This window comes from Polistes fuscatus, unplaced genomic scaffold (assembly GCF_010416935.1).
Source record: "Polistes fuscatus isolate 324 unplaced genomic scaffold, CU_Pfus_HIC Scaffold2, whole genome shotgun sequence".
Lineage (NCBI taxonomy): Eukaryota > Metazoa > Arthropoda > Insecta > Hymenoptera > Vespidae > Polistes > Polistes fuscatus.
This window is the reverse complement of record NW_025113096.1, coordinates 16,261,223-16,287,407: the sequence shown is the minus strand read 5'-3', so window position 1 is coordinate 16,287,407 and position 26,185 is coordinate 16,261,223. Positions and strand designations below refer to the sequence as shown.

At 28.4% G+C, this 26,185-nt stretch overlaps 3 protein-coding genes across 10 annotated transcripts; 2 read left to right on the top strand and 1 right to left on the bottom strand.

Moving 5' to 3' along the window:
- Positions 1-1,183: 1,183 nt before the first annotated feature.
- On the bottom strand, positions 1,184-9,390 carry LOC122517234 (pre-mRNA 3' end processing protein WDR33). Of its 2 annotated transcripts, XM_043635682.1 has the most exons (10): positions 9,080-9,390; positions 8,811-8,879; positions 7,876-8,343; positions 7,471-7,740; positions 7,103-7,254; positions 4,803-4,900; positions 4,220-4,580; positions 3,914-4,125; positions 3,437-3,772; positions 1,184-3,304 (listed from the first exon to the last, which is right to left on the bottom strand). In XM_043635682.1, exons 3-10 carry the CDS (start codon positions 8,197-8,199, stop codon positions 1,896-1,898), a joined length of 3,162 nt encoding a protein of 1,053 aa, XP_043491617.1. In that variant the 5' UTR covers positions 8,200-8,343; positions 8,811-8,879; positions 9,080-9,390; the 3' UTR covers positions 1,184-1,895. The 2 variants fall into 2 exon arrangements, with proteins under 2 accessions (XP_043491617.1, XP_043491618.1); XM_043635683.1 differs by lacking the exon at positions 8,811-8,879.
- A 717-nt stretch (positions 9,391-10,107) lies between these two features.
- Positions 10,108-22,905, top strand: LOC122517233 (cyclin-dependent kinase 12). 7 transcript variants are annotated; one of them, XM_043635680.1, is made up of 13 exons: positions 10,108-10,438; positions 10,507-10,821; positions 11,429-12,761; positions 12,875-14,025; positions 14,121-14,548; positions 14,660-14,856; positions 14,959-15,169; positions 15,248-15,516; positions 15,641-15,817; positions 20,896-21,211; positions 21,288-21,408; positions 21,472-21,654; positions 22,641-22,905. In XM_043635680.1, exons 3-13 carry the CDS (start codon positions 11,437-11,439, stop codon positions 22,643-22,645), a joined length of 4,383 nt encoding a protein of 1,460 aa, XP_043491615.1. In that variant the 5' UTR covers positions 10,108-10,438; positions 10,507-10,821; positions 11,429-11,436; the 3' UTR covers positions 22,646-22,905. The 7 variants fall into 7 exon arrangements, 6 of the variants coding, with proteins under 6 accessions (XP_043491615.1, XP_043491613.1, XP_043491614.1 ...); XM_043635678.1 differs by lacking the exon at positions 22,641-22,905 and having other exon boundaries at positions 10,557-10,821; positions 21,472-22,175; XM_043635679.1 differs by lacking the exon at positions 22,641-22,905 and having other exon boundaries at positions 14,959-15,163; positions 21,472-22,175.
- Positions 22,906-23,000: 95 nt separating this feature from the next.
- LOC122516108 lies at positions 23,001-25,614 on the top strand. The gene is made up of 6 exons (XM_043633679.1): positions 23,001-23,106; positions 23,474-23,567; positions 23,664-25,025; positions 25,131-25,239; positions 25,350-25,455; positions 25,553-25,614. Exons 1-6 carry the CDS (start codon positions 23,001-23,003, stop codon positions 25,603-25,605), a joined length of 1,830 nt encoding a protein of 609 aa, XP_043489614.1. The 3' UTR covers positions 25,606-25,614.
- The last annotated feature ends 571 nt before the right edge of the window (positions 25,615-26,185 follow it).

The window sequence follows — 26,185 nt, the reverse complement described above, 5'->3', positions numbered from 1 at the left end:
ATAGATTAAATTAGAAATAAGAATCGTAAACTTATTTGTAAGCTTCTATTTCTTTAAAAAAAAATATAAATTCGATGATTTAACCTGTTAACTGCTTAAGTCGCATATACATATTTGTTATTTTTAAAAATCAATTATTTTTTTACAACACACACACATAATATATATAGATGAGATGCAAAAAAATAATCTTCAAAAATACGCATATGTATATGTGACATCACAATTAACAGATTAAGAAATTTTAGATTGTATATTGCAATTAATACGGTTAGTAGGTAAACACTCTTGGTAATCCTGATTGAGACAGGTCTACTTCAGGGATGCAACCCTGCCCACGTGAGCCTTGATTCTCTCCTATCTTCAAAAATCAAGAGAAATCATATCCTAACCTGCAATCCTACCAATAATCCATCAAATCTCTCCTACACTACTTACTATCTACCAACTCGCTAACACTCTTAGCAAATGTTCCATTTTAATGCCAATTTTTAGATTGGAAAACATTTGAGGAGGCTAGTCATAAAATAATTGCAATTAATATAATACTAAAAATAAAAATAATAATAATAAAGGTCCTTCCTCAAATAAGAATAATAAACTACCCTAAAACTTAGTACATTTCATTTTTAGAGAAAGCAAACCATTTATGAATAAGGCTCAAATATAATAGTAATAATAGTAACAATAATAAAATACAAGAATTATATACGGTAATGTCATAAATATATTAGAAGGGATACTTCCAAATGTGCAGGGATCATCGATATATAAAATTTCAATAATTTTGGAAAAATTATAGTTTCAGATTTTTATTACTTCAATAGCTCTTAAATTTATCATTTATTCGTGATGTATGCTAATAATTTAATTACGAGTTTGTAAGTTGCATTCTATTTCTTCTCTCTCTTTCTCTTTCGTTCTTTCTTTTTTTTTCTATCTATAACAAAGTACGGAAAAATGTTGTTCTTGTTTTAATTAGTCTGTTATTATTTGTTAGATTGTAGTGATGCTTTTAATAAACTTAAAAAATTAAATGCTTATTATCATTATATTTTTGCTAAATATTGTAATATTCGTTATTAAACTGTTTCTTTTATTTTATTTTATATGATCGTGAAGTTTGAGATCCTCATCTCATTATTTGCACAAATGAGTATGGGAACACTTCAAATAAAAGTTCTTGTGTCTTGCTCTATTTTATTATTAATAATGAATAAATCATTTCCGTCTCACATGTTCGCCGATTATAAATCATTTACAGACAAATATATAATTATTTGTATAGTGATTTCGATAATAATTCATATTTATAATCCAAAGTGAATGTCTTCATAGCAACGTTTCATATGTCATTTTATCGCATAATATTATTGTTGATATCTACTACGTAATATTTATATATATATAAGAATATAAATTTATATTCTTTATATATCAGTTAATAATAATTATAATATATCAAGTGAAACGTACATTATGCTTTTTAATACCAATAATCCTGTACATAAGTTTATTCACCTTCGACAATAATTTTTAATTTTTCCACAAACTTTCACTCAATCAACAGTTTCGATTCTGTGATTCTTCGAATTTAAAAGAAAAAAAGCAAAAGTTTATTTATAAAGACAAATGCACTCCTCGCCATACAAGTCATATTCATAAATTAGCAATTAATGCTTCAATTATCTCTGTAAAAGGCTTTATAATGCAACCAACATGAATTAGTATATTACACGGCACTGCTTATGACGCGTCACCATTTAGGCAAAATTATAATATTGAATAATACCAATGCAACCAGTAAAGTTCCTTCAGTTCGCATAGGTAGAATGTAATTCATTGATAATTGTTGGACAATGTTAAACACTTTTTTTCATATTATTTTAATCCTTTCAATAATTGTCTCTTCCTCTCGTACCTCTTGATTGGTCACTATCACGTACTCTTCCACGATTGTTATATCCGTTTCTTCCCATATTATTGTCATTAGGTCCACGATTAATTCCACGATTAGGTCCACTTTTGTTACAACCAAAATTACCGAAATTAGAATTGAAATGGTTTGGAGGATTTTGACCGCCGACATTTTGTCCACGAAAATTTGGGCCGAAACCAGGACGATCGAAGTTGGGTGGTCCGGAATTAGGTACACGAAAGTTTGGTGGTGTTCCTTGGAAATTACTGTTGAAAGGTGGTGGTCCTTGATTTGGACCAAACGGTGGCATAGGATTTGGCCTGAAATGTTGGTTTGGTCCAAAATTTCCATTAGGAGGTCTAAAATTGGGACCGAAACCTCCTGGTGGCGGTGGTCCATTAGGACCAAAAGCAGGATGCATACCAGGATGATGCATCATGTGTGGTGGCATTGGACCATCCATTCCTTGAGGAGGCATTTTATTTTGCATACCAGGATGCTGAGGCATGTTTGGATGTTGAACGAGATTTGGAATTGGTAGTGGCATGTTAGGATTAATATTTTGCATGTTATGATGGTTTGGTAAATGGGACATATTATTTCCTATATGAGACAAATTACTACCCATTCCAGGTCCAATATTTAATTGAATATTATCCCGTTTATCAAAATTACTGTTCGGAAAGTTATTATCTGTTTTTCTAGAGCCACTACCCATAATCTTGTCATCTTCCCATCGAGATCCATCTCGTTCTTTATCGTCATACAAATCGTTTTCAGATGATTTTTTTAACATAAATCCCGGTGAATTCATACTCCTAAAATCTTTGTCTCCATAATTGCTTCTTATATCGTATTCCGATCGAGATCCTGGTCTACCAGGTCCACTGGATGTGTTATATCTTAAATCTTCATCACCCGTTCGTTGCATACTTCTTGAATCTCTTCTTAAATCTTCGTCTTGACCTTGGAAGGAACCATTATCATTGGATTTACCAGAACTGTATCTAGTGTCTCCATCACTTGATTGTACATCTTCTGTAATGACACCACCAAATACTGGTTGATGAATTTTCGATGTTCGATCACTAGCTCCTCCATCACTCCAACCAATCAATTGGTCAAACTTTCGCTTTCCGCCACGATTTAAAGTTTTAAGTAATTCTGGATTTTGTGCAAACTTCGAACTAGGTAAGGGTGGAGGTAGGTCAATATCGGGAACTTTAGAATAGTCTATTTCTCCTTCGTCTTGTAAATAATCTTCCGTCTCGTCAACGCTATTTAATGGACCCAAGACGTCTCTCAATTCATCTATTTCACCAGAAAATACTAATTTATTTATAGCTTCGTTTCCTTTACCAATTGCTTCCGATAATTTTGATCCCGCTGTAACAAATAAAAATTCATATTTAAATATTAATATTAATTCAATTTAAAATAGCCATATATATATATATATATATATATATATATATATATATAAGATACAACAAAATTGATCTGAGATAATATTTTTACCTTCAACAGTTATCATTTTGCCATATAATATAATAGCAGTAGGAGTAAGTTCGCTTAATGGTACAGCTCCTGGCGTTGTTTCGATTAATTGATTTACAAAAGCATTCAAGGCTTCTACTTGCTCCATATCTTCTGCCTCCATTTCATTCCACTGGGCTTGGAAATTTCTAGGTATTGGCTTACTATATGGGACCTTTTTATTAGTAAATTTCTTCCCTTCGTCCACTGCATGATCTAAATCTAATCCAGGAATTTCTCCACTTTTATCTTCTAATTCACCATCAGCATTAATTCTATCTTCTGGTCCCATACCAGGTATTACCGCTGCTTCATCGGCTGTAAAAAATAATAGAAAACTTATAATATCATTTGCTTATAAAAAATCTACATTTATTTATTTATTTCCTATATTTAATTATAGTATGTGAAATCGTAGTATATGAGAAATCACGTTTATCATGTTAATTATAAACTTACCTATTTCATGATCATCAACTCCTGCTGTTCCAGCGGGTAATGTATTAAGATTATATTTGTCTCTCATAAGATCACCAGGTCTATTGCGTGTCCAAAATTTAGAAGTATGATCATTACTTCCAGAGCATAGAATGTGTCCCAATGGATGCCATGCCAATGTCCATACTATACTATCATGAGCTTGTTCTATTGCACCAACTTCTTTGTCAGCTCTAATGTTAAATAAAAAAATAACACGTATTAAAAAAAAAGAAATATCATAAATATATATATGAAAAATAGATAATTCCGAATATGTTTACATACCCGACATGCCAAAAGAGTATTGCACCATCGCTGCCGCCACTGCAAAAAAGTCCTTCATGACTTGGATGCCATGCAACACTAGATGCCTCTTTTTTATGACCACGAAAAGTTTGGACTTCTTGATTGAGGTTTCTGAGATCAAATAATTTAAGCAAATGATCTCGTGATGCAGTCACTAGCCAATTACCATTCTCATTCCACTTGATATCCATTACGGTTGATTTATGTGCATGTAGAGTAGCAAGTGATTGTCCACTTTTTGGATCCCAAAGCTTTACAGGTTGCTGATTATCTTTGCTTCCTGAGATGACTAGACTTTTTTGTGGATGCCAATGTACACATTTAACATCTGCACCATGACCTGTAGAGAAAAATATCGTGAATTATTACTGTTATTAAGAAAAAAACAATGATTTACTTTTAATGCTATTTTTACTGAACAAAAAATGGCTCGCATTGTATTAACATTATAATATCTAAAATAATTAATTTCAAATATAAATAATATCGCGCTTTTGTATGAAATTATTTCAAATTAATTTAAGAAAAACAAGATGTTTTAAAAAATGTATTAAAATTATACCCCTGAGAATTCGTTCTTCGTGGCAGCGTAGGAAGTCCCAAATCCTGACAGTACCATCATCACTACAAGTTGCCAGTTTATGATCCGTTGGACTGAAACTACCCACCCAAAACACAAAAATTACAAATGGACAATGAATTACCAAGCATATAAAATAGTAGTTTTTTTATTTGTTAAATAATATATTATTATTATTATTACTATTATTATTATTATTATTATTATTATTATTATTATTATTATTATTATTATTCTGAATATTTCTTCTTTTAATATATATATATGTATATCATTGTAAAACTAAATTCATATATCATACAAATTGTAATGGAAAAAAAATATCAATTATAATTTTTAAAAGGTAATACAATAATTATCAAAAAATTTGTATTTGTATAAAATTTCATATTTGCAGTTTATTTACACGTATTTAAAATAAGAAGGAAAAGGAGTAAAATTTCAGAGAAATATCTTACGACTTTCATTAGCAGTCATCAAAAATAATAGAAAACATTGTATTATTAATTTCTTCATTGAATCCATGTTTTACATGCATACTCTTCCCATAGATGAAATAAATAAGATAAGTAGTACTATAAACTATAATTTTTATTGTTTTCACTGTAGAGAGAAAATATCAATTATATATATGTATATATTTCTACACATGCACATGAAATCTACATTTAAATATTTTATTTTCTCGTATGAGACATCTTTGCAAATAATTAATAACTTGAAATAATTAAATCTGATCACGAATATAGGCGTATATATAAAACTTCTCTAAGCTAAAATGAATTGAATCTTTTAGATATATATTTTTTTGATTTGGCTATGAGAATTTAAAATTTGAAAGTAAATTTTATGAATAAGTTTTTCAAACGATATGGGCAAGAATGTACTTCCTAACAAAAATAAAATCTACGTATTTTTTAAATATGTTTTTTTATTTTTTTATTTTTAAGCTCTTGTTTCTATAGATATGGCAGTTGCTTAAAGTTTGGTCAAATTTGCATTTTCTACTACAAACGTACTTTAAGGAACAGACAGACATCATCGATAAATAGAATGTTTAATGTATGTAATAAATATTGTAAATAAACAAAAAGCCATCTCCAACAGTCATATCTGGCATTCAAGCGAAGATCTACCACCAAGAAAAGTGGTTAAATCGTTTTAATCCTGTAAAAAGAAATAATTCAACTCTTATGCCACATGACTGCCGGACGATAGATTCAATTTGATATTGTTTTAAAATTTAACATTTATTGTACAAAAAAAATATCTGATATGTACATCAATTGCATTATATCTCTCTGTTACTCCCTCTCTCTCTCTCTCTCTCTCTCTCTGTCACCCTCTCCCTAATTTGTACATACACACTAATGCAATTATACACTCACACACACCTTTGCAAAAGGGCACAAGTGATATAAATGAAAGAAAAGATACTTTATTAACAGAGCCATGCATTACTGCAATATCTTTGTTCAATTTGTTTTTTATCGCAACTTGGATGATGTAAAGGACAGAGGATCTTTATTTTTATTATTATTCAATGGGAATCTCAGCTAGGTACTATGGTTCATATATATATTTATATTTGTCTTTCTTTTTATTTATAAATGTAAAATATACATCTTTGCCCAATAATAACCTAGCCATATAACTCCTTAAATCGAAAAAACGTGAAGAACTAATATGTCGTGACTGTATGTCGTACCTGCACCACATCTAATTGATATTATTTCAGACATTGAAGATTTTATTCATGTTTTTTGTTTGGGGGTGGGGGAAGGAGATGATTCTAACAGCCTAATACCATAAATCTTCAAAAAACAATGTACTTTTTGTAAATAAAATTGACAATTTTTACTAAAAACATCATGCTCACAAAAATTACAATTGGAAAGTAACGAAATGAATATAATAAAGAATATTATATTATACATCTCGTATTTACTCGTATTGCAAAATAATTTTTTCATTAAGGAACAATTTATTCAAAAATAAATCTGATAGCATGATAGACTTGTTTTGTCTCATTAGATTTATTCTAATATGAAGACAAAAATACTGGATAATTATCTTTGAAAATTTCCCATTGAAAGGTTTGTTAAAATATTCACCTATGTACCCATATAATAATTATTATTACTATTTGTTTATAAATGATATAAAACAAGAAGGAGAAGAGAATGATAGTCACAGTCAATAATATCCTACCTACTGCAAAGATGAATGAATTGATAACAGTGGCGCAAGAGACATAAGGACTAATGAGGTGGATGCTATACCTGAGTCCTCTAATTGCTTCTTTGTGTGCTTGAAACATCTTGACATTGTTCATGTTGCTCTGCCAATATTTAACATAACCCGCATGATCTCCTGTCACCATCCAGCTCTCGTTGTGCGACCATACCATTGTTCTTACAGGACTGTCGTGTGCCTGAACAAACACGTCAAAATTTGTATAATAAACATTTAATCCCAGTATGTATATAAGATATGCAGAAATTGACTATTTGTTTAATTATAAATATTAGTATGAATTGACATATTCATAAATTTTTTCATCTTCAAAAATCTAATAAAATATTGTGCATATCTTATATATGCAATTCATTATAGAAATAAAATTTTAATTTCATTACTTATAGCATACCTGAAGAATAGTTTCAAAATTAAACGTAAGACCGTTCCACAAAGTAAATTCGCCGCTAGATGCTCCAGTAACTAATCGTCTACCTTCCGGTGTCCACGCCATACAAAATATTGGACAACGCATTTTATTAGTAGCAGTCTTTACAAATCTTGTAGTGACAGCATTAATTGGATTATCAACATAACTTGGAGGTGGAAGAAGATCGGGATAATATATGACATCTGGTTGAAGAGCACGTCTATCTCTGTAATCTCTTTGCCATACACGGTTCTATACATAAAAAAAAATGTATAATTGTATATTACATATGTAATAATTAATCAATTCAATACATATTAATACATATAGTAATTTTGTAAAAATTAGCAATTATTATCATGTTTTATTAAAATTATTCTGAATTACCTCTAAACTTTTAATAATAGCTGAATTATAATCAACCGTCTTTCGCATAACAGATTTTCTAAGTCTTTTTCCATCAAATTCATCTTGTAAAGTATCCTGACCACCCGCTACTACTTTAGGGGCATGATACGGTCTAAACGGTTTAAAAAAACCGCGATTTGCCTCTCTATGATTGGTATATCGATGTTGATAACTTCCAGAGGTATTTATGGTTGTTAAATTAGGAGGTGGTGCTGATAAATTTGGCGCAGATGGTGGTGGTACTGACATGTTAGGCAAACTTATTGCCGGTGAAAGATTCGAGAACTGAGTATTGGTTGACATTTTCCAAATATTTTATTTACAGCTTACTCTATAATAACATTAAATATCCTAATAGGATGATTCGTGAATAAAATAAAAGATGAACATTTTTAAAAGCAGCTGTTTAAAATTCGCATATCAACAAATCCATATCCTCAATTAATTCTGAAATGAAAAATCAATTAAACCTATTATAATATGGAAATATCAACATTTAAAAGTAATTGATTTTATTTATATAATATTCATTACATGCATGAAAAAAATTATTATTTTTGCAATAATATTATACTGCGCAACAATGAAACATGAATAATTCAAAGATAATATCTAAATAATAAAGAATTTATAATTTGTTCAATGTATAAAATAGAATAAAGTAAAAAATATATAATATATAAGACAATTTATAAATTAATTATGTTAATTTAAACGAACATGTGTGTTCCTCCGATATAGATACTTAAACAAAACTTTTAACTTTCTATCTTAATGTTAGTTGAAATATAAGTTGAAGGTTAGATTATAAACTCTGTTACAAAATTATTCCGTTGCTCGTTAATTTATTATTATTATTCTTGATAAAAATAATAAATTGTCTTGAATATGAGAAATAATAGTAGCCAAACAACCTGCTGTTTTCCTCGTGATGTAATTTTTTCAGGCTGTATATCACCATACGCTCATGGAGCAATTAATCCCTTTTCGCGATTTGAAAATAATATGTGAATATATATTTATATATGTATGTATGTATATATATATATATATATATGTATATATATATTTATTTTAACGTTGAACACTTTAAATAAAAAAGAGAAAAAAATAATGTTGAAAAATATGAGACATCTGCATTAGAATCTAACTCGAACACGTCGAATGAACCACAATGGATTACCAGAAGTTAAATTCTATCTTCTCGCCACGGACGCTACTACAGTTTTCGGGCAACGACATCCGCTATACTTCCTCTAATACATATTTCCAGATCGTATCTCTCAAATCAAATTTATTTTTATGTATTATTTGCATTAACCAATAATGATCACTACATTTTGCAACTTTACAAGGGTTCTTCAAATTCATTGGCCGATTGAATTTTGTTATTTACATTGACGAATAGGAATTTATTATAGTGAAAGTGCCTTAAATCTTTTACTATAGCTTCGCGTTGATTGGAAATTTAGTTGTACTGTGAAAAAAGCACTTAATCGTTAAATTTCTACAAAAAATGAACTTTATATATATATGTTTATATATATGTAAAAATATATAAAACGTCTCGTATATGCAGTATCTAAATGTGGTTATTTATAATTTTGTATTGAGATTTCTTTATGTCATCAATATACGTATGTAAAATAAAAAATTATAAAATTGTGTAGTTAAAGACTATTTTCTTCAATTTTAAGAAAAATAATTTATATTGAATCATAATAGTTAATTATAAATTTGTAGATTATCATTTATACAACGCCAATTCGTATCGATATATATCGATTATCCTAATGGATAAATATGTAATATATATAAGTGAGATTAATATAAGACTCGTGCGAATATAAAATTGTTAACACTTTTAACAAGAAAAAAGATAAAAACAAATAAAAAAAAGATGTGTAATTAAATAAACGTAAAACCAAAAGGTAATCATTCAGATAAAAAATTTTAATATCTTAGCATAGATTTCTCTAGAAATATTGAAATATTATTGTTATATATTTAAAATTCGAGTTTTCTCCAAACGTATAGATATATATCGTTGAATAAATTACAACAGATTTATTTATGCGAAAAAAAGATATCTTAGCATAGATTCACGTTCTAAATTTGTAATAGTTTATTATGATGCAATTTGATTTTAGCCAATCAGAGAAGATCCACATAAGCTTCTTATTTTTGCCGCAATTTTGAAGCAGTGGCAGCACTATCATTGTTACATCAGGTAAGGACATGCTAATGGTTAATGGCTTCTGCTTATTCGAGCTACATTTATGATAAAACCAAATATAATCCAAACTGAAATACATGAGATATGATGCATCGGATATTAAAGTCATAAAAATATGATTGTCTAAACATTAAATTGTTGCGATAGATATATCCTTATAAGATCAAACTTGTGGGCCTACGTAATATGTGGTAAAACTCTTTATCTGAATCAACGAATGTAACCGTTATATTCATCGCTACGTTGGACCAGTCCGATGAAAAGGATCTCAACTTACAGCACGATATCACAAGATTTATATCACACGTGAGTATATATTATCAATCGATGTGTGTTATCTGTGCATTATTCATTGTTGAAAATTATGTCTTAAGAATTTTCTTTCCTGATCGTGAAAATCGGGCAACTCCCTTGTGCCACTCAGTTCTTCGCAATGGCGGCTGTACTTCGTCGATTGAAAAATTCCGTGTTCTTGATGTAACTGTTGAAAACTGGATATACTAGTGTAATGAGTTACAATATGTTTTGCAACTAATTCAATGACTCTTGTATAATATTAAAACGTCATTAATAAGTCGATGGATTCGATCTATGGATATCTTCTTCCGCAATATCATGATGTCGAAGTGCACTGCGCGCGCGCGCACCTGTGTGTTTATAGCTCTCATACATTCGCGTGTATATAACGTGTAAGTGCTTCTTTATACGTGACTATCGACTTAGAAATAAAATAAAAAAAGAAAAAAGGGGGAAGAAAGTATGTAGTATAAATTTAAAGATAACTTTTCTCTTCGATTTTTCATGGAACAAAAATATCTATTTTTTAATCATTTATATTTAATAAATAATAATTGATTAAGTAATTTATATTTTTGCATTTAAGTAATGTTCAAGAGTAAATATTTGTTTCATTCAACAATTTTAACTTGTACAAAATTAAATACACGTATTCAAAATTAGAATTAAACAATGTTAATGATATGTGTATATTCATCGAACAAAACATATTTCTCAAACATTAGATTTGTTCGAAAGAAAAAAATTGGAGAAAGTATGTTTAATGTTACTGTAACAAAATTCTGTATGATCTTTATGAAATATCTTTAAATATCTATCTTCTACCTTTATCTGTTTTCATTATTAGATATATAGTTTATAAATAATAATATTTTATTTTAAGCTTATTAATACATAATATATTTTTACTAATTAAATAATTGATAAGTAAGTTTCATCTGCATAGAGAAAATTAACAATGTTAGGTTACTTCTGAAGTAAGGATATTTTTTATTTTAGAAGGTGACATGCCTAGCAGTCGTGACATCGAAAGAGGTGAACGTAATGGGAGATTTAGATCGCGGAGGAGAAGTAGTGCAGGCAGTGATGTAAATCGTCATAGTTTTGAGAGCTCTGATAAAAGCAGACACAGACGGCATGGCAAGAGTAAAAGTTCTGGTAAAAAAAAGAAGAAAAGGTCACGCGACAAATCTTTAGAAAGCGTACCAACTGTAGCCTCCTCTATCGTCAAACCATTGGTTGAATATTCCGATGTAAGTAGCGAAGATCTATCTGAACCAGAAGCAGGAGAAATTCAGTCAGAGGATAGCAGAGGTAATAGTTATACGGACGGAGATGTACCTGAAACTGTTCTGCAAAGGACGTATTACAGAAATAGTCCTCAAAGAACTCTTGGAGCATCACCAATTAGTCTTTCACCTTCTCCTCCAGTACAGCACAGACATTCTAACAGACATTACTCGTCAAACGAGCAACAACCTGCAACAAGTATGCACAGTGGTACGCCAGAATACGAAGAAGAATCTAGACGTTATCCTAGAAGGAAAGAGAAGAAACATAAACGAGAGAAAAAGAAGAAAAGAAGTTTAAGTCCATCATCTAGTATAGGTAAAAAGAAGAAGAGAAAATCTAAACGATGTTCTCGTAGCCTTAGTCCACATCATATAACTGAAGAAGTTATAATCAGTCCAGATCACGAAAAGCCAATTGAAAATTGGTCAGAATCCCCTCCTTTACCTTTGAAGGATAGTACTTCTCCTATATCGCCTGCTACTCCTCAAGAACAAAGATGTCTCAGTGACGTAGAACTTGAGTTGATAAGGCAACCTAGGAACGTTACACCACCTCCTCATTCACCCATTCGACAAACAGAGTCACCACATACTCCATTATTACCACCTAGGGCAACAACGCCAATAGGTAACAAAACAAGCACATCTACAAGAAAACACAGTCCAGAGAGACAGAAACATAGTCCCAATATACATACAAGACATAGTCCTGCTAGTCCCAATGCAACAACTAGTTCAACTCGTAGGCGACCTCATAGTCCTAGCCCAGCAAGGCGTAGAGATCATAGTCCACCACGAAGAAGAGATTTTAGTCCTATGTTACATAGAACCAGACACAGTCCTAGTCCATCAACATTGAGACGAAGAGAATTTAGTCCCAGCCCTGTAAATCACAGAAGAAGAGGTGATCCTTCTACATCTCCTTCTTCGAGTAAACGCAGAAGAAAGGAAGTAGGATCTGATCGAAGGTATAGACATCATGAAAAAGATAGGAGGGATAAAAGAAAATCAAGATCAATTAGAAGTCCTACCAGCAGCAGGTAATAATAATTCTTTAATAATAAAACTTTAATAAAAAAAAAAAAAATAACAAAACTTTCTTTATTTATAATTATAGATATAATAATGAATTCACTACTTTTTATTTATTAAGGTTGCCTATGCCACTTTCACGATCACGATCTCGTAGTCCTGGGCGATGGACTAGAAAAATGCAATCACGTTCGAGATCACGTTCGCGAAGAAGAAGTCGAAGTCCTAAAAAATCACGTTCACCTAGTAAATCACACAAATCGTCGAGAAAGCATAAATCAAAAAGCCCGCGTCCCTCGAGGATTCCTTCTCCGTCTCCGCATAGGTCAAGAGCTAGAAGTCCAACAAGTATTACTGCAAGAAATCTTCGGATGCAAGCTAAAATAAATGAAACTAGTTTGTTTGCTGAACTTGTCAAGGATAGAAATATGAGAGAATTGGCATATAAAAAGTTACAAGCGGCGAAGGAGAAAGCTATCAATCAAGATGAGGTTCAAATAATAGAAGGCACAGACGAGAAAGATTCAAGTACCGGAGCGACTGAAAATAAGGCTAACTTTGATAACAAAAGCAAACCTTTAAGTCATAAAGAACCATTGAAATCATCAAACGAAACTATGAAATCTCTTGATGTTGTTAACATTCCAGTTCCGGTCACAGAAGATATTAATATAGCAGGGAGAACTCCACCTTTACCGATGCATTCGACACATAGTGCATCTTCCAATGTTATACCAAGGACAAATGCACCATCTCATACCGTCGTGCGTACATCACCAACAATATCCGTACCCAACAATTGTCATGCTACTATTGCAAATAGTCCGAGCATTCCAGCTAACATGAGTGCACAGCCTCCGCCACTGCCTCAACCTGAAACTAGAAATACATCAGGCTTGTCACATGTACCTGTACCAGTGCCTATTCCTGTACCAGTACTACCAACAGTTCTTGCAAATTTATCAGTTCCTCCGCCACCTATTCCTATTCCAGTTCCAGCACCAAATACAGTTATGTCCAAATTTAATTTACCAAATAACCTAGTTCCTTTGAAATCAGTGGATCCGCCAAAGCCACCTATTGTAGCATTTAAGACTAAGAGTTTATCAAAATTACCATTACCACCTGGTATTAATCAGAACGATTTGGAGAGTATAGATTCACCTCCTAGTCATTCGCCAAGTCCGCCAAGTAAAGCACAAATGAAATTCCCATCTTCGACTCCCAAACCACCGCAGAAAAAGAGCATTAAAGATTTGCCTATGCCACCAGGTTAGTATTATTTGTCTTTATTTCATATATGTTAAATAAAATCTATTAAATGATAAATATAATAATAATACAATAAATTACAATTATATTTCTAGTCGTTCCTGGGTCTGAAGATTTGAGTGGAGAAGAAGATCCAAATGCGACGCCACCGCAACACGTAGTTGAACGTATCACTCCAAAGCCAAAATTGAAGAGGCCAAAAATATTAAAAAGGAGAAGTTCACGGAATTGTCATCTTCCTATGTCAGCCTCTGGTGGCAAGGATTGGGGCGAACGTTGCGTTGACGTATTTGAATTTATTACGCAGATTGGGGAAGGCACTTATGGCCAAGTATACAAAGCTCAAGATAAGAGAGCGGGTATACTTGTTGCCTTAAAAAAAGTTCGTTTAGAAAATGAGAAGGAAGGTTTTCCTATAACGGCGGTCCGCGAGATTAAAATATTAAGACAGTTAAATCACAAGAATATTGTTAATCTTCGAGAAATCGTGACTGATAAGCAAGATGCTTTGGATTTTAGAAAGGTATAAAAATAGAAATATCAAGAAATTGATATAAAGTTAAAAATTGATTTAATAATAATTCAAAGTATTTTAAGAAATATTGTATAGTATTCATGTATGTTTATATTACAGGATAAAGGATCGTTTTATCTTGTCTTTGAATATATGGATCACGATTTAATGGGACTCTTAGAATCTGGCATGGTTGATTTTAATGAAATGAACAACGCCAGTATAATGAAACAATTATTGGATGGACTAAATTACTGTCATAGTAAAAATTTCTTGCATAGAGATATTAAATGTTCTAATATATTGATGAATAATAGGTAAAAATTTTTAAAAATATTATATATATTTTTAAAAATAGTCAGAATATTAGAATCAACATCTTTAGTCAGATGTTATTTAATTATCTTCATATCTCTTAGAGGGGAAGTAAAATTAGCAGATTTTGGATTAGCGAGGCTTTACAATGCTGAAGATCGTCAAAGACCATATACGAATAAAGTTATTACGTTATGGTATAGACCACCTGAACTTTTATTGGGTGAGGAACGGTACGGGCCTGCCATTGACGTTTGGAGCTGCGGATGTATTTTAGGAGAACTGTTTTATAAAAAACCTTTATTCCAGGTACAGGTAATTTCAAAATTATTGCACATACTTCGATAAACGTATTATTAATGTTAAAATAATTTGTTTGAACTTGTTAAACAGGCAAATATAGAAATGCTACAATTAGAAATGATTTCAAGAATTTGCGGTACACCTACTCCAGCCGTTTGGCCATCCGTTATAAACTTACCTTTATGGCATACGCTTAGACCAAGAAAGTCACATAGACGACGTTTAAGAGAGGAGTTTTCATTTATGCCGCCACCAGCATTGGATCTTTTGGATAAAATGTTAGAATTAGATCCTGAAAAACGTATAACGGCAGCTGACGCATTAAAAAGTAATTGGTTGAGAAATGTCGACCCTGAGCTGTACGTTTTTAATTTTACATATACATTCAACCCATAATGTAAAAGTATTTTCTACTTAGTTAATTATGATATATATGATATATATATATATATATATATATATATTAATATATATGATAATTAGGATGCCTGTACCTAACCTGCCAACTTGGCAGGATTGTCATGAATTGTGGAGCAAAAAACGAAGACGTCAATTAAGGGATCAAAATGAGAGCTCTACGGGAAGAATACCTCTTTTAAATATTCCAAATAGAGGAGGAGGTCCTCATAGAGCCATTGAAGATATATCAGACGTTGGAGGGTGAGTAATTCTCGAGAGACAATTAATGTTCCAGAACTTACCAGAAATTAATTGCTTACATACACACATAGCTGGCTGTGTACCGCAGTTATGCTTGGCATTTATTATTCTTTCTTAGCTAATTATTATGTTACTAGTATTACTTCTGAAGAATGATATATATATTATATATCATATATATATATATATATAAATGTGTAGTGTACCACCTCGTTTTCTTGCTTCGCTCGTTTGCATGCTCAGTTTCAATTAGTAAATAAATAAGATTCCTTTTAGTTTTTTTTTTTTTTTGATAAAGTCAATTTAATTAAAGATTCCACTATATAACAAATGAAAAAAAAATATTATCGAAGATCGATATAAAATAAATATGTGAACATATACATGGCGTTACTTTCTATTTAAAGGTCAGAACTCGGCGAATGACCAAAGAAGTCGACGCCTTTAGATAGGAATAAAGGAATGAAAGAAAAAGAAAACGGTAAATAAATAAATGAATAAATGAATGAATACATAAATAAATGAATAAATAAAAAGAGAAAAGAAAAGAAAAGTAATGGGTCAGAGCTGCAGAGATTTGATGCCAGCATTCTTCATTTTCCAGATTACTTTTAGATGATTTAAGATCTGTGTAATTTAGAATACACAGGGGACTGCAATGAACGTTTTCATTAAACGTTGTACATTTTTATACAACCTACTTTTATATTTGTCGCTATGCATTAAATTACTGATTTAATAATATATATAGTCATTTGGAATATGGCGTTGGTACTGCTACACATACACACGTAATAAACATCCTAAGATTTTTGTGCTCGCCAATTCAATGAAAATATCTAGTTCATTTATTATGTCGCTATTATCTTTATATATATATGTAAAAGCTGTACCTCTCCCCAATTTACTGTGATCAAAACTACCATTTTTTCAATTACTACAAATGGTCACGCTAAAGGTTTCTTATTTAAAAAAAAAAAACAGAGTAAGGAAATATCATTTTCAATTAATTTGTTTTCATTACCAAATAAATATAATAAAAATATGTACATATATATAAATTAATACGTGTATGGGCATGCATATATACATAAATGAATATTCTTAAAACTACGCAGAGTGCTCAAATAATTATTTACGCACCCTGCTGTTATTTCATTAGAAATATATGTATATATATATTAATTATATCCATTCATAATAATTTGCGTATATATGCTAAGAATTGAAATATGTCTCAGTAATATGTTTTGTAAATATAATATTATTCAAGTTCAAATCATATAAATGATCAAGTTAAAATTTAGTAGTCGACGATGATCAAATATTACATTATATAAAAGGTATATTAAAATGATATATATATACATATATGTATATATATGTATATCATACTATTGTTTTTCACCAAGGATCAATTAAAATTTAAATAAGAAATAAGTACGAAATAGGAAGAAAAAATATATATACAGATATATATGCACGCACGCACGTATATATGTACACACACATATATACGTTTGTGCCGATGGCTGGAAAAAAAATATATGTAAAGTCCTTTTAGTTTAAAGCAAACGGAAGGAATGCAGAACAATTTATTTCAAGATCAAGAGCAGGGAGAGAGAGACAGACAGACATAAAGAGAATGCATAATGTGTAGGTAAACGTATAAACGTATAATGGAAGTTGTTAATCTCTTAACATTTTTGACAAACTATTTTATTTATGTTATGTCAATTTATTCATTTACATCTGCTGTAAATTTTGATCGGTCATTCTTAATGAAAATAAGAAACAAAAAACTGTATCGCAGTTGGTTACTTTGTACTATGTATAAAGCAAATTATTAAAATATAAGTTTCAATATATGAATGGTTAGGAAAAAAAAGAAAGAAGAAAAGAAAATAACATCCGTTAATATTTTTATTTTCTCTGCTGCATGTGTTTTATTATAGTGTTGTACACCATTCTTATAATGAAACTTTGAATCCCTTTTGTTAGTTTCAAATGTATGTGATTACAATGTAAGATAATAATTAAATTGTTGTAATATACTTTTATTAGATACCCAAAGGTGTTTTTATGCAATATGTTGATAGAAAACAATTGAATATTTAATGATAATATTAAGAATAATTTATCGTTTCATTATTTTTAGTCTCCTAATACGTTTCTTCTTCATTTTTTTTATTTTTGTAAAATTTTGTTTTATCAAAATCATGATCTTTAAGGAATTAGCATCGATGATTTGAAGGTACACTCTGGGACCTTGGGAAATAGACATTTTTTAAATAACATAAGTGAAAAAATAAAGTATATGTTACTATCTCTACCAATTCCACAATGTCTACGTCGTACCGTTTATCTGATTTAAAAAAAAACTAATGTTTTAATATTCTCTCTCTTTTTCTGTGTAGTTTCAGATTCAAATACATGGTACAATTTTAAAATAATTTTCCAAGGATCTCCTATCTTTTTGAATGTTATATATGTCACGTAAAAATGCATTATTATTATTATTATTATTATTATTATTATTATTATTACTATTATTATTATTATTATTATTATTATTATTATTATTATTATTATTATTATTATCATTACTACTACTATTATTATTATTACTATTATTATTGTGTTATATTATTATTATTATTATTATTATTATTATTATAAGAAAATAAAAGTAACAGAAGAGAATCGTATTCTTTGAAGATAACTAGTAAGTTTTGACTGTATGTTTCCTTATACTTCTCTTATTTCCAAAGTCACAATATATATATATATAATAAAACATTTATATATAATGAGTATCAAAAATTAATAATAATAAAATAATGTATTTCTTCAGAGAGAAGTTAACAGTAATATTCAACAACAAAATGTCCACAAATTTCTTAGGCAAGCATTTTTCTAAATTGGCTTGTTTAAAATAAATATGATTCATGTTTAATATTTCTAAAAAAAGGTTTTTTAAATTTACATTAATTCTTATATTTAAGCATTGGGGGTGTTCCAAAAATGAAAATGATCCCCGATAATGTAAATAATTAAAAAAAAAAATCATATTCATTGTTCTATAATTCAAATTAAGGATCAAAGTTTGTTAATAAATTATTAAAGCGTCAATTGAATAATCTGTATTGCTTTGTCATAATGTTTATATTATTTTACGCATTTATATGTAAGTTAGATTTTTCTTTTCTAGAGTGAAATAAATTTAAGTATTTGTTATTATAATCAATTCTTATATTTATTAGGTGCAAAAAAAAATTTAATATTATAAGTCATTTTTATAAAAAGAAAAATCAAATCAGGTATTGCATTATTTTTTTGTAAATTAAAAACAATGTTTTCAAAATCATGTACATGCTATAATTTATCAAAAACTTAAATAAATAATACCTGATTAATTATTTTTTATCTATTGACTTGATAAAGAATAACTGATAAAATTAATATTACACTATTAAACAATAAAATTATTTAAACAAAATAATTGTTTATATCTTTTTGTAGGATATATATCTCGTTCTTACTTAACTTCATAAAATATGTGTGTGATCAAAGTATACTAATTTAATTATTATATTTAATATTGAAATTTTATTATTTAAAATTACTAATATTTATAATTAATAATTGTACAATACAAATCTATTGAAACGATAAATCATTGAAAGAACACCCGCTATGCTTATTTGTTAAAAATTTTTTAGTTAATCATATCAATCAAGATATGATTGATATGATAATTAAAACGATACGTTTTGTTTTGAAAAAATGAATAAATAAATCATTAGTATATTGTATCGAAATAAAAGTATTATGAGGATTTATATATTTATTTGTGGAATTAGCAGACGTTAACGTATACTTTAAAATATAATAAAATATAATTTTTAAAAATAATAAAAAATAAAAAAATATATATATGAAATATATAAGCACAACATACAACAACAAAAATTGACAATGGATTCTAACGAAAACGAATTATGTTTCAGGAAATAAAAGTAATTATGGCTGAATGATAGAGGGACAAATTTTGTAACACTTATAAAAGTTTACATAGGTAATAAATATTCCAAATTCGTTAATATATCTATATATATATATATATATATATATTTCTACCCAGGGTATCCAAATTCATCATTTATTTCTGAATATACATACATATCCTGTAACAGTATATATGCTTTCATTTATCTTACTAAAATATGTAAACTGCTTATAATTCAATTACTTTGATAACAATCTAATTTGCTTAGGTCTCTTATCATTATACACATTTATACACAACTCATCATACATGTTAACAATTTCAATTGAATTCTATTATCAATTTTTCACTGTTACATATATATATTTCATTTATATTTCGAAGGTAATTGATTAAAATCATTTATTATTCGTTTATATAAAATATAACGAAGTTAGTAAAAATATTTATTTAAAATAAAAGGAGAGATATCATTTATACGAGAGTAATAAACAATTGTTCTTAGCATTCGTATTATATTGTATGTTTTACTTAAATATATATATATATGTATTATATATGTATATACATACATACATACATACATACATATATATATGTATTATATAAGCTTGTTCATTATGTACATTTTCAGATGCTCTTCATCTTTGCATGATTACTATTATCTGCATGCATGTAATACCATTTCATTTATGTTTCTATTCTATACAATATTTTATTCATCACAGAATTTACAAATAGATTTATTTGATTGTTTACTTTAAGTTAAAAGTATTATATTGTTATCTTTCTTATATATGCAACTTTGTTTTAGCTAATATATTCACTTAGAGATGATATAGTTGATGAATGCTTAGAAAATGTCTTAGTATTGATTGGCTGTTAAATAAAATTAATATCTTATAACAAGAATATTTATTTTGTTAAAGTTTTATAAAAATTGTATACTATCATATTAACATATTATGTTAAAAATATTGAATAACATAAAAATTATCTACATAAAATTCTGCATTAATAGTCTTTGAATTAATTATAAAATTCTGATTTTATTATGATTTGATTTCAGATCTTCTAAACGGTTAAAAATGGAAGCAGGCTATAATTCTCATAGAAATCGTCTCAGTTCAGAATCTCATTATGGGGGAGATGGATTATTTAATCAAAGTGGCCCTTTTATGGTATCTCCATCGTCATCATACTACTATAATAGTCCTCCACCAATAAAATCATCGATCAATCTAAAGGGAGATGCTACTTCGCATACTGTTGAAGGAAGTACAGAAGATACTCTTGCACGAAAATTGAGCATTCTCACAAATGCCTTAAATCAAGGGAAGCCGATACGTGTTGATGATCTTATGTCACTACGATCAGACAATGAGGTAAATGCTAATATAAGTTAATATAATTGTTCATAATTAAAATTTTTTATCAAATATTTATATAATTATTCTATAGACTGATCCAAAAGTAGTGCAACTGTTAGGAGATCTGCATGCCGAACTACGACTTGCAGGAAATACAAGACCAAGTGGCCAACTGGAATCTCACATTCCTATATTAAATCCACCTCCTATAGGTCAGTTAATTATTTATATTCATTGAATTATAATATTAATAATATAATTGTTATTTTTTACAGATACAAAGATGATCTCAGTAGGAAGTTTTGATGCACACGCGGTTTACGCAGGTGATGATGCAGTGAGTTCTGGTAGATGGTCACAACTGGCAACAGTTGGCGTTCGCAGTGCACTCTCTGCACTTATGTCATGTTATGGTTTGGAAACTTGTAATCCTTCCCCTTCTATCACTCGACCCCCAGGTAAATTATCAGTCAACCTGGAACATAACCTCTTCCAACCTTCAACTTCCTCTCAAACAGCCTTTAGCTCGTAATTGCTTGTACATATAAAAAGTGTTGCACATTTTTGAAAAAACAAGAATATGTTTTGTATAAAATTGGAAAGAAAGGTATACAAAAAATTACTATTTTAATTAATTAAATAGAAATAGAATCACAGCGGTATCAAGTCATTCTATAAAGTCTTTATTAATAGATATTGGGTTCGTACATAATTTCATATGTATTCAATGTTATTAGAATTTATAATACTATAATAGTACTACAGTACTATAGTATAGATATTTAACAAGCAGCAATTTTTCTACATAAATTTGCATTTCAATATGCTATTGGTATTATAATTTTATTATAAAAAAAATTATATTATTTAATTGAATTACATGACTTTGAGAAAAAGTCTCAACAAACTTGTATACGTATATTAAGTCTACTTTTAGAAATTACTTATTTCGTTAGTAAACAACTATTGAAACAAACAATATTTGGAATGGTTGGATGCACTCTGAGAACTGATTACATAAGCATTCTTTGAATATACGAATGAAATTATTTAATTTCAATTTTACATTAAAAAATCTATTGTATATAAGAAGATATAAAATATATATAATGTGCATAATAAAAACATGCAAATGATAAAATTTTTTTTTATTAGTTAATAAAATATGCTAATTGATATTTTTCAAATACAATAAGTAATAACAGTATATAAATTAAATATATTTATTATTTACAAATATATTTGTGAAGTATGAAGAAATATAATCTTGGACAAATCCAATCATATACAAATGAATAATCCTTACATATATAAATACATATATTTAAACTTTCACTATAATTTATTCCTAATGTATTATTATTTTTGAATAATTGAACTCGAATCTTGAAATATGAAATAATATGTGTACAATAATTAATAATATTATTTATACACGTTTCAGATTGAAGAGACAACCTACAATAGTGTGTCAGCTAAAGAAAAATAAGGTTAGGACATCCAATGCCGGTAATGTCCTATTTATTGAAGAAGAAAGATGGCGGATCGCTCTGTGGTCGAGATAACTGAGGCGTTCCCGACGTATCAAAAAAGAATTTTGAGGAAACCCAGATAATATAATATCTTTTGTTTCCTTTGATGAATTTGTTCATTTATATGTTCAGCACGATACACAGATGTATGCAATAAAATTATAACGGTACAATTAACGATCGTCTTACGTGGATAAAGATAATAAAAACGAGGCATCTCGAACTGTCTAATAATACCTAACCTCGAAAAAAAAATATAATTGTTAACCACGATGTCAAACGTTCTACGGCTTAATTATTCCGTAGAAAATGAAACAGCTGAGACTGCCACCAAGTCCTTTGCATTAATCTTACAAAAGGCGTATGAGCAGTATCGAAGTAAGTAAATGTATAAATATATATATATATATTTTTTACTATAATTTATAAAAGATTTACTTCTATAAACTTTTTCTTATCTGTATAGGGATATTCTTTAATTTATTATATTAATTAAATAATGATTATTATATTTATATTCGTACAATAATATCTGTTATTTGATATATTGACTCATGATATATTTAAGATTAAGGTTAATCATTGATTTTTAATATTTTTAATTATAGTTAATATTTAATTACATATTTATTAAATATGTGTATTGTATATATGTGTGAATTATCATGTATATCTTGATTAGTAATATTTCATTATTAAAATATTATATATGAAAATATCTCACTTTGCATTATTGTTTTTGTAGAATTGTGGAATAAATATTTGGATTTAGTTAAGAAATGCGAAGTTGATAGTTCTGTACGTAATGAAAATCAAGAAGCATGGAAGGAAAAAAATGTGTAAGTATATGCATTGTCTTAATTTATATTATACGTAATCATTGTAATGTTCAAAGATTAGAGATACATAATGATGTTTTATGGTATTTATTTCAGTTTAAAAAATATACACGCGTTTGCTGAGGATAATGAATTTTTAAATAAATCAGCAGATCAAGAAAATCATTTGTCCATAAATAAAGAAATCCAAGATAGAAAAGAAAGTCAAAACTTAATCGATAACATCTCGGAAACTTCTTTATTTGATTTGATGATGGATGTCAATGATACTATTTATCAATTTCAACCTAAAACAACGAATGCTATTTTACCTGAAAGCCCAATATTTATGCGAAGGGATGAAAGATCTGGTAATTTTGAAAATGAAATTTCTATGAACAGTAAGGATAAAAGCATTTTAGATAAAACGGAGACTGATAGTAAATTAGATTGTAACAAACAAAATACTAGTAAAAATACCTTCTGTATTACAATACCTGAAGAAAATTTAGATGATATATCTTTTGATAATCTTTCGCCTTTCATCATTCAGAGCACACCTGTGATTAATAATAAAATTAATAAGAGGAACAAAAAAAAATTACTTGATCAAGTTTGTCAACCACAATCGAATAATAATGAAGTTAGTCCTAAAAAGAAGCGAACCAAGAAGAGTAAAATACCATTACAAGCGTTAGACAATATCGCTAATCCATTGAGTACTTATTTAATTCATAATAATGGTGATCAAACAAATAATAAGATTGACAATAACAAATCTACATTTTATAAATCTTGTTCAACACCAAATAATAAAAAATTAAGACAACCGAAACTTTCATTTTATAATACTAAACAGAATGTTAATAATGCTACTGTATCGTTTACTAATGAAAACATACCAATAACTAGGTTTAGAAAATCTTTATGTAATCGTGAACTTTCTATAGAAGATACCATAAAAGAAAAGACTACGATGGATGAAAAAATTAATGATATATGTTTGGACGATGCTAATGATAAAAATGAGACAATATTTGAGGATGTGATAGCAAGTAGTCCGGATTACCAAAAAGTACAATTACAAAATAAGAATCGGTTGAAGCTTAAACGAAAATCTAAAATGACTAACACAATAAAAGCATCTGCTTCATCCACTAATAATTCAATGCAAATGCAAAATAATGTATACCCAACCAAAAAACGAAATATTGTTATTAATGATAATAGTATTTTATCTTCAGAAACGGTTAAGGGTAGTACAAAGAAAAAATGTCTGATATTTTCCAAAGATATTGAATCGGAAAAAAAACTTGTAGATAAGAATAATTCTGAGAGAATTGCATCTATAAAACAGAAGGAATCTAATGAATTAAATGAATTTCAGTGTACATTCGGAAACGAAACATATTTTGAAGAAAAAACTCCAGAAAAAAATACTATTCGTGTAAATAAAGTGATTAATAAAAATTCACTTAGGTATAACGTAAACTATATTATTGAGTCTATATATATACTCAAATAATCTTGAGAAATATTATTCATTCACGTTGTATAATACTTTAAGTATTTATTCATTTGTAGACTTGAAAATATTGGAATAAATCCTGTTAAATGTAACAATATAAGTAAATCAGCTAAAAAAGGTATAGAAATGAAAAATAAAAAATGGAGTTGTTCGGAATGTGACGAGGTAATATAAAAATTAATATAAAGTTAAATAGATTTGGTCACGTATAAGTATACATAAATATAAAATTATCCAATTTTAATATTTTTTTTAAACGCATAATTTTATTACAGTATTATAAAAGTGAAGCAGGTAGTTCCGATACGCAAATGCAAAGGCGGAAAAATCAATGTTCTCGTCACAAAAATGCATATTTTGCCAGAAATGCAACGCCACCAGGTAAAATTGTAATTTATGTGGATATTTTTAATCTTTATAAACATATTGATGTAAACTGCACGAAAATATTATTACTTATTAAATATTATTTTTACAGGTTTTTGGGATCCTTTTTTGCCTGATACTGCCTCAGATAGTGCGTATCAATAATAATTAAAAGAATTGAAAAATTAAATAATATATACATAAATTTTTTGTGGATAGAATTAATATGGGAAGATACCATTACATATATAATTATTAGAAATTGTAATTAAGTTATGATGTGTTTTTTTTTTTAATATTTATTTGTTCTTTTGAATAAAATACAGTTATATATAGGAGATATTATCTTCATCTTTGAATTTCGAGCAAAAAATTTGATCGCATAAAAATGAAGTGCATAAAGCATAATCAAAAAAGGGAGAATTTTATTTTTGTACTTAATTATTTGAAAATGTATTCTCCCTTTTATGTAGAATTGTATCATATTCCAGAATATTTATTCTTTATGTCAAATTAAAATAAGTTAAAAAATTTTCTGTATATATAATATGTATGTGTATATGTGTGTGTTTGTATAGTTAAAAATATAATTAATTATTTATTTATTTATTACTGATATGTATAATGATGAAAAATATGTTTTGCCACTTTATTGACTATTTACAAAATAATTTAGTAAATAAAATGGCAAGGAAAATACAATTAATATTTTATAAAAATATGAACGTTATTTAAACTTGAATGA

Coding starts and splice junctions, on each gene's coding strand:
- LOC122517234 (XM_043635682.1), bottom strand. CDS start 8,199: ATGTCAACCAATACTCAGTTCTCGAATCTTTCACCGGCAATAAGTTTG. Junction 4,901..7,102: donor GAAGCAATTAGAGGACTCAG/GTATAGCATCCA, acceptor TTGGGTGGGTAG/TTTCAGTCCAACGGATCATA. Junction 3,305..3,436: donor CAAAATGATAACTGTTGAAG/GTAAAAATATTA, acceptor TATTTGTTACAG/CGGGATCAAAATTATCGGAA.
- LOC122517233 (XM_043635677.1), top strand. CDS start 11,437: ATGCCTAGCAGTCGTGACATCGAAAGAGGTGAACGTAATGGGAGATTT. Junction 15,170..15,247: donor AACCTTTATTCCAGGTACAG/GTAATTTCAAAA, acceptor CTTGTTAAACAG/GCAAATATAGAAATGCTACA. Junction 21,409..21,471: donor ATTAAATCCACCTCCTATAG/GTCAGTTAATTA, acceptor TATTTTTTACAG/ATACAAAGATGATCTCAGTA.
- LOC122516108 (XM_043633679.1), top strand. CDS start 23,001: ATGTCAAACGTTCTACGGCTTAATTATTCCGTAGAAAATGAAACAGCT. Junction 23,107..23,473: donor GGCGTATGAGCAGTATCGAA/GTAAGTAAATGT, acceptor TTGTTTTTGTAG/AATTGTGGAATAAATATTTG. Junction 25,026..25,130: donor ATTAATAAAAATTCACTTAG/GTATAACGTAAA, acceptor ATTCATTTGTAG/ACTTGAAAATATTGGAATAA.